At 35.7% G+C, this 14,826-nt stretch overlaps 1 protein-coding gene across 3 annotated transcripts in view; it reads right to left on the bottom strand.

The window, feature by feature from the left end:
* Window positions 1-985: 985 nt before the first annotated feature.
* LOC106062928 (uncharacterized) overlaps window positions 986-14,826 on the bottom strand; it is a 31,164-nt gene continuing 17,323 nt past the window's right edge. For 2 of the 3 annotated variants that reach the window (XM_056045065.1, XM_056045063.1), the window contains 9 exons: window positions 14,193-14,227; window positions 13,391-13,502; window positions 11,878-12,048; window positions 9,019-9,157; window positions 7,493-7,606; window positions 5,941-5,980; window positions 4,162-4,416; window positions 3,180-3,326; window positions 986-1,296 (listed from right to left, as the gene is read on the bottom strand). In XM_056045065.1, coding sequence (XP_055901040.1) covers window positions 1,136-1,296; window positions 3,180-3,326; window positions 4,162-4,416; window positions 5,941-5,980; window positions 7,493-7,606; window positions 9,019-9,157; window positions 11,878-12,048; window positions 13,391-13,502; window positions 14,193-14,227 — 1,174 coding nt within the window. In that variant the 3' untranslated portion in view covers window positions 986-1,135. The remainder of the gene's footprint in view (window positions 1,297-3,179; window positions 3,327-4,161; window positions 4,417-5,940; window positions 5,981-7,492; window positions 7,607-9,018; window positions 9,158-11,877; window positions 12,049-13,390; window positions 13,503-14,192; window positions 14,228-14,826) is intronic. The other variant, XM_056045064.1, reaches the window with a different exon arrangement.

The raw sequence follows: 14,826 nt of genomic DNA, 5'->3' as shown, positions 1-14,826 counted from the left end.
GTACAATTATTTCTTTTAACGGACCGCACAAGAATTTTAATGGGTTAATTAACTATTGGTAATTATTTTGTTTGGTATCTCGAAAAAATAGAAAGAAATTGCACTTGACAAAACTGGTAGGATAAGCTGAATTATTTCCCATTACAATCTTATGAACTCGTTTCGGGGGTATTAAAGCGAAATAGTGTGTAATTTTCTTATTTAATTTATCGTGAAAATCCCCACGACGTTTTACAAGTTGGATTGGTGAAGTAGTCTAGAAAAGAAATAGACATTTTTATTTTTGTTTTTAAATTAAAGCTAATCTAAGGGAAAGGACCCCTGCCATTTATCTGAAAATAGCAGCGTTTAGCTCCCTTTCTGCTGTATAAAAACTAAATTATTTAATTAGTAATAACTAATAAACTAATCGGTTAATCTTTGGATTGATTCGTGTATACTCATCGACTATGAATAATTACTCAAAATTGTAACTTGATGCGAGAATGAAAAGTGGAAGATAAAAGGGTTAAAAAAGTAATAAGGGGATTAAATCCATATATACATCCATATCTCTTATTAAGTAGTTGTTAATAGTTCTTAAAAATTTGTATTGGAATTGGAATTTGGGTACATAAGACTTGTCTTCCATTTCCTGGCGTGACGGTGAGTAAATTATGTGACCATGCAAAGCGATTAGAGACCTACATATTGTGCCACAACGGATGCAGTAAAAGCCGCTAACCTCAGGGGAATATTTGACGTCTGTACCTTACCGGATAGCTCTCCACACCTTGAAAGAGTCTATTTCAGAGGCCACCTGTTGCCTGCTGCTTTCCTCTGTGGCAGTGAGTGAGAAATGAAACTAATCTTGAATCTTTTTATTGCGCTTCCGGGAACTCCCGGATTTTGGCAAAAGATCAAATAAAAGAGCAAAAAAAAAAAAAAAAACCAACAAAAAAAAAAAAAAAAAAAAAACAACTCCCAACGTTTCACCACGAGCGTCTTTTAAAGTTTGTATCACAGTCCTTTTATTTACATAAGAAAACATTAATCCAACAAGTAAAATATAATAAATGTCTGTCAAAAAATAAATTCGTTGTTTAAATTATCAAAACATTGCACAATCAGTATGCAAACAATAATTTACCATTTTCTAAACAATGATTTGTTGAGTGAGATATATAAAAATCAATAAAATACTGTGTACATCAGATGTATAGGCAATGTTACAGGTTAAGCAGCACTGGTAGGTGTTACCCCTACATGGGGTTATAGACCGGCAGAAATTTGTATCTCGATCCCCATATTCACAGCCTGGAAAAAAATAGTTGTATAACATAAAGTCATGTATTCAAAATCTTAGTTCAGAAAAAAAAAATTAAAAAAGGTTACAAAAACAGTTTGTGTTGAAACACAAACTCAAAGTCGGCCCCCGAAGTAATCTACCCAGGCATGTAAAAAGGCAGGTTTCAATATTATCAGAAAGAATATCAGAATGAAATACTATCAAGGGCAAATGACAAGAATAGAGAAAGAAGGTGGACAGATTTTGTGTGGTGACCCAACGGTCCAAAAGACCAAGGGACAAGTGAAGGTGAAGTTGGATATGACCCTGGCTTAACTGATGTCATATAATGATTATCTAATTGATATAATGTGTAATAAAGGGTCAATCTGTTATTTAACGCCTCAAGAAGAAAAAAAATGCCTTTACTTATATATTATATGACCATACTACAACGCTGTAGTTCACGCAATAATATGAAAAACTACTAATTAGTTGTTGTTTTAAATTATGTTCCGCTTATATGCATACTAAATAGATTTTTTTTTCTTTAAAAAAAAAAAAAAAGAGAAATTTTTTGGTAAATGTAGTAGTTTCAAACTTAGCAATACTATTGTTAAAAAAATTACCATTTACGTAAATGTGTTAAAAATATGGTAAATCGCAATCTCCCTTACGAAAAAGCCACTCGTGTTTGTTACTATTAATAATGAACTGTTGTAAAAATGGTGTGTTTAAAAACAAAATGCTTGCATAGTTGATTTTAAAAATTACATTTTTCGATTTTAGAAAGATAAAAAATAGCCGTTGCATCAGAAATTTGAATGGTCTAAAATATCATGATGTCACATTTTCAATATCTTTTCTAGTTTACGAAATCTAAACGAGACGGACGGACATACGGACGCACAGACAGACCACACAAAACTAATAGCGTCTTTTCCGCTTTCGGGGGCCGCTAAAAATCAGAGTCTGATAAAAGAGCGACGGTTAGATAATGTGACTGAATTGATAGGCCTGTCAATGAAAGAGACTCTCTCTGGCAAAGGACAGAGACAGTCAACAGATCGTGTATGGTGTCCCGACGATCAAATGACTTGGGAGCAGGTGATGAAGAAGGCGAAGTGAAAGTTGATTTATGTAATATTGTTTCAAAACTCTTTAAACAGACTTTGGGTTTAGTTTTAAAGAACAATGTTTATAAACTTTTTACAACTCTTATCGACTCCATTGGTCTGTCAGTCTGATAAAGAGTTTGAACATGTTTATTTTCTCCCGATTCACATATTCGAATTAATTTGACACTTTGAACAATAATCATTGTACTTGACAAAACATTAAACAGTTAGTCAATTAAATATTGTTAATTTATATTTAGCTTGATATCGAAATAGGGGGGAAAATGCGATTTAATGAGAGACGTGGATGTATATATGGAATTATTCCCCTTATTACGTGTTACGTTTTTTTTTTCACCCACTTCCTATTCTGGGACTAAATTGAAACTTTGCATAATTTTTCATACTCGATGCCAATACTTGAATCCATTACAAAAAAAATATTAACCAATTAGTTAATCAATTAGAAGAAATAATTAATTGTGTTTAATTTAGCATCCTGAGATGGCAGAAATAAGCTATTCTTTCCCTTAGATAAGCTTTTTTTAAAGTCTTCTTTTTTTCTTTTGCTTGTTAAAAAATGCTTGTATAGTGTGTTTTTCAAGTTAGAGCATGCCTAGTGCGCTTTTGTGTAATCTCTTTTGAAGGCATTAGGAGGTATAAAGTATCTATGAGCGGGCTTGCAATGGAACATGCAATGATATGAGCCTACCGTTATGTAAATATGTTTATAATTTTGTATATGATTTTAAAAGTCATTGATAGAAAAGGTAATCTTATTTTGCATACTTTACCTGCAATTGAGGTTGCTCGCAGAGAACAAGACTCACAGCATGACGTTTCTATTATTTCATTGTAGCAAAGATTTTCCGACCTCCGCATAAGACCTTGACAGTGTAAGCCATAGTAGGTAAAAGATGTATTGTCATAACATACTGCGGCTACAGAAAGAATAAAAAAATGAATATGTCAATAGTAAACGAATAACAAGCTTACAAAGACGAAAAGTAACCTTTGCACCTAAACTTTGCAAGCCGCAACGCATGGAGAATATTTTTCATTTCTCCTTAAGTTTTCGAGATCTGAGTGTGACAGACGGACAGACGGACATTGAGGACAAACCTAATAGAGGCTTTTCCCCTTACGGAGGCCACTAAAAAAGGTATGCTAAATATGTATGTATTGATGTATTGTGACGTGCAATGGTGTATTCAATTATTATAAAACGTCTTTCTCTAATAATAAACACATGTGGAGATTCTCTATTGTTATAAACAGTTATTAGAGGCCTCAAATATTTCTAATAGTTTTGAGTTCTCAAAACGCATGTCCGTTCTTCCAACAGTTCCGATCATTTGTCAAAAGAAAAAGCGCTAACAAAATCCGATTTTACCATCATTTACCTTTCTCCTAGACAAATTTTAAAAAGTCTTCTGAAATAGAATGTACTTTATTTGTTGAATGAAATATTTCATATTTCTACTGTTTAAACATTTTTTAAAAAGTTTAAATGGGTATAGAATATTTAAATAAATAATCCAAACGTCTTGTATCTTTGCAAGTTTCATACCGTAATTGTCTATAACCTATATGCAGTTTTAATACTTAAAATTCTATGTCAAGATGTCTCAATGACCTAAAACCAGTAAACTAACTTGTTGTAGGGCGACTTAACAGACTCCAAGATCACCGCTATTGTCTAATACGATCAAAGATATTAAGTCTATACAACATCAACAATGTTTTAGAAGAAGTGATATTGTAACGGTGACGTACCTGTCGTCTGAAACACATATTCCGAAGAATTAGACGTTGTATAGGTCAGTGTTGAGGCTTTGGAAGAGATTTTGACCGTTGATGCGTATGTCGTGCTGGCTGTCAGTACAACTGAGGTTTTCGTGGATGTAGTTTCTGATGGAGAAAAAGTGGACGTGGATGCCGTTGAGAATGTTGAGTAATTACATGTCTGTGGACAGTGCGTGCTTGAGAGTGTGTCCAGACACATGGACGCTGTACAGTTGGTCCAAATATCTAAAGCACGAATAATAAGTTAGAATATTAGTCTAAATTCTAGGCCAAATAGATATATTACACTTAGTGAGCTCACTACAGCACTGATCTTAAACCAAGCTAGTTAGGGGCCTACTAAAACATATTGGTCTATGAGCTAAGGTTATTAATGTATAATAACTTTCAGTATAAGATCCACTGTCTGCCAGACCAGTTTGTTGCAGGCCTGCTACATCAACATTTATCCCGTCAAGTTCTCTGTCAATGATGGCAGTTTGATGAGGTCAGAAGCAGCTTGCTTTTTGAATGTGTTCTAAGCACCAAGCACCCAAACTCTGGCGGGATAAAGCTTTATTATCCCAATGTTGCTTAGCTTAAAGCATGCTGTGGCTGAAGAGTTCCTTTTATCGGCGAGAGTGGTCCCTGGCTTTCCAACTTACGACAGTCAGTTAGGAGCTTATCACCGGTAACTACCATTATGCGAAATTTTCTTGCCTGTTGCATTATACTTGTATTTTGAGGTAATCCTATTCCTTTACCAAAGACAGTCTTTTTTAGTGAGCTAAAAGGTGGTCGACGTAACAGAGGCGCCCCACGGAAACGCTTCAAACAAAGGACAAACTCAGACGGCGAAAAGAAAATCTAAATCGACCACCTGCGGACAATGGTTATGCTTGTCCTGGAGGTGGCAAATTATGTAGGTCACAGCTTGGACTGCGCAGCCTCGGGCAATGCTGCACTCCACACTAATCTTCGGATTCGAACACTAGCCTTATTATTATTATCCCTTTGCAATATTTCATGTCACTAAAGAGTCAAGCTCTTGATTCACAGCTGACGGCAAAAAGGTCGGGGCATCTGATCTGTTTGTTACTAATATTTATTCTTTATGTCGATATAGAAATTACTGGCTTGTTCCTTGACAACCAATAAATGTTCTTGTTTTTTTAACGCTAATTCAATCTTAACATTGCACGAACAAACGATAGATTAAATAAAATTTCAACTGCGATTTAGCCCAAACTTCGTTGCATCGCTATAATTGATTGCTTGAAATGGAAGTCATTTCACTAGACCTAGACTTACGATGCTCTCTTTACCATATACAAGCGTGTGCTGTTTATTTTATGTGTAGCTTCCCTAAAACGGGCTTACTATGTGTATAGTGACTATTTCTACTGTCACTATATTGATATTCTGGATGTATTCAATTACTAGTAGGCCTACTCAATTATAAGGGTTTAATACATGAAAGAAGTTGTATGACATGAGATGAGAATAATTTAGAGTTCTGCACATCTTGAATAATTCTCGTCAAGATGGATTTATTCACCGAGAACAGAATGGTGTTTTGTTTAATCAGAAATACTTAACCCTCACAAAAACAATTATAAATGTGAGAATCAATGTGTTGGACATATATTTAGTACACAAAAATAAATGAGAAAATTGAAAAACCTACAATAGTCATTATTTTGATTCGTTTGATTAGCTTACGTCACTATAGCAGACTTACTGGGGCTGGTTAGGTTCAGCTTCACTCACCTGTTACAGTATTGTTTACACAGTCACCTTGATAACACACCTAGAACAAAATAGATTTGAACCATTATTTAAAGTACCATTTCCTAATGGTATTATTCTTAAATGGTCTGGACCACTGAAGTCTCTGCAGGGGTGATACCTCAGATCATACTTGGAACGTGATTCAGACCTACATACATGCACTTTTTTTTGAGACCCGATCCAGATACTGGCCCCTGGATTAAAAAAAAAGTTACCCTTTCAGACCTTGTGTTCTTTAGGGCAGATGATGTAAAGATCTTCCGTTTCTATGGTCTACAATTAACGAGGGTGTCATGTGGTCAGCACAACGACCAACCGCCTTTACTTTTCCCCAACTAATGTCAGGTAGCCATCAGAGCTGGGTGGACTCAGAGGCGCCCAAAGATCACGAGATAAAATATCCCTAGGAGGTCAAGCCCCTGGGCCCCCAAACGATGGAAAATTCCTAGCTAAGCCCCTGCTGAGGTGGGCTATCTTTGGCATTAATTAATTGTTTTTTATTTATAACGTTTTTAAAACTATTTATAATCGTTACACTTTATCCAACATTTTTTTTTTCTTTTTTTAAAACTAAAGTACAGTGGCGTAGCAGTCATGGCGCGAAGGGGATCGTTTCACACCCCGACCCATTGTAAGAAAAAAACAATTAATTATGATGTATTAACTGTACGAATTGAAATCCTACATAATATTATTTATTAAACTTAACAACTATAAATACTATAAAATAAAGCCTATTAACACTATAAAATTTATTTCTTGGGCTAAAATAAGAACAATTTAATTTTTGAGAATGAAAATAATAATTAAACTAAGTTTTCTATTGGATAAAACTATCTTTGATTTTATATATTGTCTTTCTTTGTTCAATATTACTGTATTTGTTTACTCGTTTGGATACATAAATTAGTATTATGAGTAGACAGTTTCTTTATCTGTTTTACATGATAGCAGATATAGAAATTACACAATATATATCAGCTACTCGTGCACAAAGTGTGAGGGTGGAATCTAACTAAGTATGACCAAGTTCCACTTCCTCTTTGCTCAGAGCTTCTGTATAGATTACAATAAGTAGAGTGTCACGGAATGACGCTCCGAAAACAGAACACAGAAAAATATTTTAAAAGAATACTTAAAAAACAACAACTAAAAAACAAAGCGTTTTTTAAGTGTATCAAATAGTTTGGATCAGTTATGTAATTTAATTTGTAATAGACCTAAAACAACATTTTATAAAGGGGACAAATTCAGCTTATACCACCACTTCAGTCAAGTACTATTCACATCAGTCAAATACTATTTCTCTATCCCTTGTTTAAGATATCAAACAACATAATTTATTAACAATAGTTAATTAGCTTTTTTGGTATATTTTTTATATTGATTCTTGTGTTGTCAGGTAAAAGAAATAATTGTGCAAAATTTCATCTTGATCCGAGATTGTGTGTGGGAGAAATAACGTGTGCAACCTTTTGGCCAGACAGACAGGCAGAGTGAGTTGATATAAGTTTTGTAAAATACAACTTACCAAATTGGACCCACAGCTTGTCCCTGACAAAGCTATTACTCCATAACATTTGGTCGATGTGGATGGATCGAGACAGTATAAAAGTTGACATATCTCTGCCCACGTCTTACGTACCTATAGACAACAATAAGTCTATTTATAGATTAACACTCACGTGACATTCTTAGTTTAGAGTTTAGAGGGAAACAGCTTAACATCTTTGCTACATTATTACATCTCCTGCACAGGGCCGCATTTGAAGGAGGGCAAGCGGGCTACTGCCCCAGGACCTCCACAAGAAGGATATAAAATATAAACAAATTTCGACGGGCTAGAGACTTTAAACGTTTTTTTTTTCTAACATGTTTACCCATTTTTACCGCCAACACTTTAAATTTTACGTCTGCTGGCAGCACTTACTTGATTAAGAATTTTATTTAGAGATTAACAACCACGGGGCATTCTTAGTTCAAGAGGGAACAACGGAAATATTTACTGCATTGTGGTATGCTCGAAATATGTAAATTCAGCTCCGGGTTTTACAGCATTGCTTCCACCAAGGGCTTTCACCCACCAAAACCAAAAAATACACTTTTTTTTAAAACTACAATATGTATAGCTAATATTCTTTTGTAAAAGAGGGGAATGAGATCTAATATATAAGTAATCTATTGTTTTCTTTCCAAACTTTGACTTTCTTTTAAATATAAGTCTTTTTCATAAATGGATCTTTATTAAAGCTTTCTACACAAAACGTGTACAGGCCTCCACAAAAAAACCTGCCACGGGCTTCCACATATTTAAATCCGGCTCTACTCCAGCATACACATTTTACCTGTGCCGCCTAATTTCCTCTTTGACGACAGTAGATAGATTCGTAAAGAGCATAATACCACGAAGGTACAATGTCATTTTCTATGCACACGTGTACATAATAGGATATAGCTACTCCGCCATAAGATGGCCCCAAGCCCGGCTGAGAAAGGATGAGGCTTGAGCGTAGGGCTAGCCATCCTACCCTGTAGAAAAACCATCAGCTATAGAAATATAGGTGAGAGGTGGGGACAGTTGGAGGAACTCGCCCGGACCCGAGACGCCTTGAGGAAGCTGATTGGTGGCCTATGCCCCAGAAGGCACCACAAGAATAGGTGAGATGGGTTGATGCTATGTATAAAGCCAGTAAAGACGAAAGACGTCTTCTGTTGTACGAATGGCGCACACTATGTTTCATTTCATATTAAAGAAGCAGGTTATGCTTTAAAGTAAAATGGTGACATACTTCTTAATGGACAGTGAGAACATCATTAACCATAAGCTATGAAATGCTAAGAGGAAACACTATTGGAGATTTGTTCAGTACAGTGAATGTCAAGATCTAACACTAAAACTATAGATAATTTCAATACTGAGATTTACTAAACACAAAGCTGGGACTGCGAACCCACGTGAAAAACTGCAAACCTCATTAATCGCCGGACTATAAGACAAGACTTATTATTATTATTAAACTCAAAGAAAGTTTTCAACCCAAGTCATGTGTGTTTCACCTTGCAATCACTAGACCCAGTCCCGTATCTCATCTGGCATTGTTTGTCAGCTGGAATCTCCTGACCAAGCAGACGGCTGCTGACATCTGGGATGTCCCCAACAACAGATAGTGTGTTAGATAAACATGTTCGTCCAGACCTGCAATATTTATGAACAATGAATTTTTATTCTATAAAAAATAGAGCCATATAACAATATTTGAATTGTTTATTACATTAATTCCTGCACAATATCCACGAGAATGGTCTGAAAAGTTTCCGATCTAAGTGAATACGAGATTACGGAGAAGGAGGCTACGTAAAATGTGTACTAGAAATTAGTTGTTTCAAAAGAAGACGGTATCAACATTAGAGGAACAACTACGCTCTCCGATTTGAAAGTGTAGAAGAGTTGTGAGCCTCGGTGGGCGAAGGGCTTAGATCTATAAGGCAATTATGTAGAGACAAATAATTAATTGGAATAAGGAACAACATGCGTTATAGTTAGGTCAAAACATTTTCAGACAAACAGAGCATAGATGGATAGATGGATGGATGGATGGATTGATAGATAGATAGATAGATAGATGGATAGATGGATAGATAGATAGATAGATAAAAAGATAGATAAATAGATAGATAGATAGATACATTGATAGATAGATAGATAGATAGATAGGTAGATAGGTAGATAGGTAGATAGCTAGATAGATAGATTGATAGATACATTGATAGATAGATAGATAGATAGATAGATAGGTACATTGATAGATAGATAGATAGATAGATAGATAGCTAGATAGATAGGTAGATAGGTAGATAAGTAGATAGATAGGTAGATAGGTAGATAGGTAGATAGATAGATGGATAGATAGATAGATAGATAGATAGATAGGTATATAGATAGATAGGTAGATATATAGATAGATAGATGGATAGATGGATAGATAGATAGATAGATAGATAGATAGATAGATAGATAAATAGATATATAGATAGATAGATATAGATAGATAGATAGATAGATAGATAGATAGATAGATAGATAGATAGATAGATAGATAGATAGATAGATAGATAGATAGAGATAGATAGATAGGTAGATAGGTAGATAGATAGATAAGTAGAAAGATAGATAGATAGATGGATAGATAGATAGATAGATAGATGGATAGATAGATAGATAGATAGATAGATAGATAGATAGATAGATAGATAGATAGATGGATAGATGGATAGTTGGATAGATAGATAGATAGATGGATAGATAGATAGATAGATAGATAGATAGTTGGATAGATAGATAGATGGATAGATAGATAGATAGATAGATAGGTCGTTAGGTAGAAAGATAGATAGATAGATTTATAGATGGATAGATAGATAGATAGATAGATAGATAGATACATTGATAGATAGATAGATAGATAGATAGATAGATAGATAGATAGATAGATAGGTATATAGATAGATAGATAGATAGATAGATAGATAGATAGATAGATAGATAGATAGATAGATAGATAGATTGAACTGTGAATAACACTTGAATGTGCTGTTCGTCGGAATGCCTAAAAATGGGATAGTCAGAAGGGTTGTGGGAACCCAAGAATTAGAGCCTGTGTACAACTTTGTGGTAAAACTCGACCATGTATGTGGAGGAAGCGAACCAAAGACTGACATTTGATGTTCTGTGATCATCCACACAACACTCATTCGCCATCTTAACTTCACTTGTCTGTGGTTCTTTGAAAAAGCATACATTGTCTAGTCACACTAGTGTTTAACAATAGAAACAGTTGCATGGCAAAAGACCCGACTTACGTAGTGTCCAGTAGTTTATTGATACCAGATTCACGTAGTGTCCAGTAGTTTATTGATAATAGACTCACGTAGTGTCCAGTAGTTTATTGATAATAGACTCACGTAGTGTCCAGTAGTGTATTGATAATAGACTCTCACGTAGTGTCCAGTAGTTTATTGATAATAGACTCACGTAGTGTCCAGTAGTGTATTGATAATAGACTCACGTAGTGTCCAGTAGTTTATTGATAATAGACTCACGTAGTGTCCAGTAGTGTATTGATAATAGACTCACGTAGTGTCCAGTAGTGTATTGATAATAGACTCACGTAGTGTCCAGTAGTGTATTGATAATAGACTCAAGTAGTGTCCAGTAGTGTATTGATAATAGACTCACGTAGTGTCCAGTAGTGTATTGATAATAGACTCACGTAGTGTCCAGTAGTGTATTGATACAAGACTCACGTAGTGTCCAGTAGTGTATTGATAATAGACTCACGTAGTGTCCAGTAGTGTATTGATACAAGACTCACGTAGTGTCCAGTAGTGTATTGATACAAGACTCACATAGTGTCCAGTAGTGTATTGATACAAGACTCACGTAGTGTCCAGTAGTTTATTGATACAAGACTCACGTAGTGTCCAGTAGTGTATTGATACAAGACTCACGTAGTGTCCAGTAGTGTATTGATACAAGACTCACGTAGTGTCCAGTAGTGTATTGATACAAGACTCACGTAGTGTCCAGTAGTGTATTGATACAAGACTCACGTAGTGTCCAGTAGTGTATTGATACAAGACTCACGTAGTGTCCAGTAGTGTATTGATACAAGACTCACGTAGTGTCCAGTAGTGTATTGATACAAGACTCACGTAGTGTCCAGTAGTGTATTGATACAAGACTCACGTAGTGTCCAGTAGTGTATTGATACAAGACTCACGTAGTGTCCAGTAGTGTATTGATACAAGACTCACGTAGTGTCCAGTAGTGTATTGATACAAGACTCACGTAGTGTCCAGTAGTGTATTGATACAAGACTCACGTAGTGTCCAGTAGTGTATTGATACAAGACTCACGTAGTGTCCAGTAGTGTATTGATACAAGACGTGAAGTAGCTCTTGGTACAATCAGAAAACATCCAGGGATTTCTCTTGGTGGTCTCATTAGTAGCAGACCTGGAGGAGGCCATCAGGAAGTGGTCTGAATACGAGCAAGCGTTACCATCACCGTCGTGGTTGGCTGACAAGCTAAAATTGTAAAGCAAAGCATTGGATAGAACTGTAATCAAAGGTAGATAGACAAATAGATAGATAGATAGATCCAAAGTCTTTGGATAATAAAAGATAACTTCTGTAAAAAAAAATGTTATATTTATCATGTCACAATTATTTTAAAAAGATTTAAAATAAACATTTACAAAAGTGTTTTCTGTGTAGCATAAGGATATCATGCTTTTGTCCTAGCTCGTGAAACCCAGTTTTCCACCTTACCAGTGTATAAAAACAAGTGACCCTGTCTTCTATCTTACCCGTGTCCTAGCGCGTGGGAACCATTATTCTATCAAACCTGTGTCCTAGCTCGTGAGAACCATTCTTCTATCTTACCTGTGTCCTAGCTCGTGAGAACCATTCTTCTATCTTACCTGTGTCCTAGCTCGTGAGAACCATTCTTCTATCTTACATGTGTCCTAGCTCGTGAGAACCATTCTTCTATCTTACCTGTGTCATAGCTTGTGGGAACCATTCTTCTATCAAACCTGTGTCCTAGCTTTTGGGAACCATTCTTCTATCAAACCTGTGTCCTAGCTTGTGGGAACCATTCTTCTATCAAACCTGTGTCCTAGCTTGTGGGAACCATTCTTCTATCAAACCTGTGTCCTAGCTCGTGAGAACCATTCTTCTATCTTACATGTGTCCTAGCTTGTGGGAACCAGTCTTCTATCTTACCAGTGTCCTAGCTTGTGGGAACCATTCTTCTATCAAACCTGTGCCCTAGCTTGTGGGAACCATTCTTCTATCTTACATGTGTCCTAGCTTGTGGGAACCAGTCTTCTATCTTACCTGTGTCCTAGCTTGTGGGAACCATTCTTCTATCTTACATGTGTCCTAGCTCGTTTGAACCAGTCTTCTATCAAACCTGTGTCCTAGCTTGTGGGAACCATTCTTCTATCTTACATGTGTCCTAGCTCGTGAGAACCAGTCTTCTATCGTACCTGTATCCTAGCTCGTGAGAACCATTATTCTATCTTACCTGTGTCCTAGCTCGTGGGAACCATTATTCTATCTTACCTGTGTCCTAGCTCTTGGAACCTTTCTTCTATCTTACCCGTGTCCTAGCTCATGGAACCATTCTTCATTTTACATATGTCCTAGCTCGTGGGAACCAGTCTTCTATCAAACCTGTGTCCTAGCTTGTTGAAAGCAGTCATCTATCTTACATGTGTCCTAGCTCGTAGGAACCAGTCTTCTATCTTACCTGTGTCCTAGCTTGTTGAACGCAGTCATCTATCTTACCTGTGTCCTAGCTTGTGGGAACCAGTCTTCTATCTTACCTGTGTCCTAGCTTGTGGGAACCAATCTTCTATCTTACCTGTGTCCTAGCTCATGCGCCGCTGTTAAGTAAGAGGAGTAATATCCGTAATCTTCTATGACCGACGAGCTGTAACCATCAGTTAAACATATTGTATCCAGCCAAGCTAATCCTGAAAATCAAATATACATAAACATAAACATATAGAAACATAGACATTTAGAAAATAGACATATAAAAAATAGACAGAAAATAAATATAGAGAAAGATAGACACAGAGAAGCATAGGCATAGAGAAACAGACATAGAAAAACAAACGCATAGAGAAACATAGACAAAGAGAAATATATACACAGAGAATTGTGTACATTGAATCATTTGAATTAAGTGTATTAAGTTGTTTTATCAAATCTTCCCATCTAATTCCGCTTTCTGTTTTATCCAAAGTAAAATTCCCAATCATAAAAACATCAGATTATTAAGTTGACACATTTCTAAAAAAAGAGAGTGTGCTAAGTGGCTAACGCAATGATAAACAATGCTCTGAGGCCTAGCACCCTACACATTTGGGGGAACTTAGAGACCTTTGTCCAAACTAAGTATAACTAATAAAAAAAAATTTCGGTACAAAATAAAGCTTAATACCGACTCAGATTCAGTCGAGAAGTTGTAATACAGTCAGCATTGACACCGGTTAGGGTTTTTTTAAAATTGGTAACAGAAATGATTACCAAGATGTTCACGTAATGGCTTGAAAGTCAAAATCAATTCGAAAAATTAGATATGCATGCATTCTTAAAGCTCGGAAACAAAGTATGCTGTATCTACACATAGGCATTGTGTTAGTGGTAAGTGGACGTACCTAGGATGTCGATATTACTTTTCCAGAGATCAGCTCTGTGTAGACAAGATAAACAAAAGGATTTCACAATTTAGAAAATTACATTGGCATTCAGAGTATAAAACTTGTTCACTGGTACAACATAGTCAAATATAACTGTTTAAAATGTAGTAATTTTAACAATATAGAAGAAATAGTAGTACAAGAAAATGGAATTCAAAAACTATTAGCCAACACCAAACCAAATAAAGCTTCTGGACCTGATGGTATTCCAGCTAGATTACTCAAAGAACTAAGTAATGAGCTAGCCCCAGTGTTCAAAATACTCTTTCAGGCTTCACTTAACCAGGGCAGAGTACCAAAGGACTGGAAAGAAGCTAATGTCACCCCCCTATTTAAAAAAGGAGAAAAATCTGACCCAGGGAACTACAGACCAGTATCACTTACCAGCATCACATGTAAAATCCTAGAACACATAATATGTAGCAACATCATAAACCACTTAGACAAACATAATGTCCTCACACCATACCAACATGGCTTTAGGAAATATAGATCATGTGAAACACAACTAATAGGACTAATTGATGATTTTTCAAAAGGTTTAGATAATAGTGAACAAATAGATGCTATCTTACTAGATTTTTCTAAGGCT

This window comes from Biomphalaria glabrata, chromosome 10 (assembly GCF_947242115.1).
Source record: "Biomphalaria glabrata chromosome 10, xgBioGlab47.1, whole genome shotgun sequence".
Taxonomy (NCBI): domain Eukaryota; kingdom Metazoa; phylum Mollusca; class Gastropoda; family Planorbidae; genus Biomphalaria; species Biomphalaria glabrata.
The sequence above is the reverse complement of the archived record's forward strand: the minus strand, read 5'-3'. Positions and strand labels throughout refer to the sequence as shown.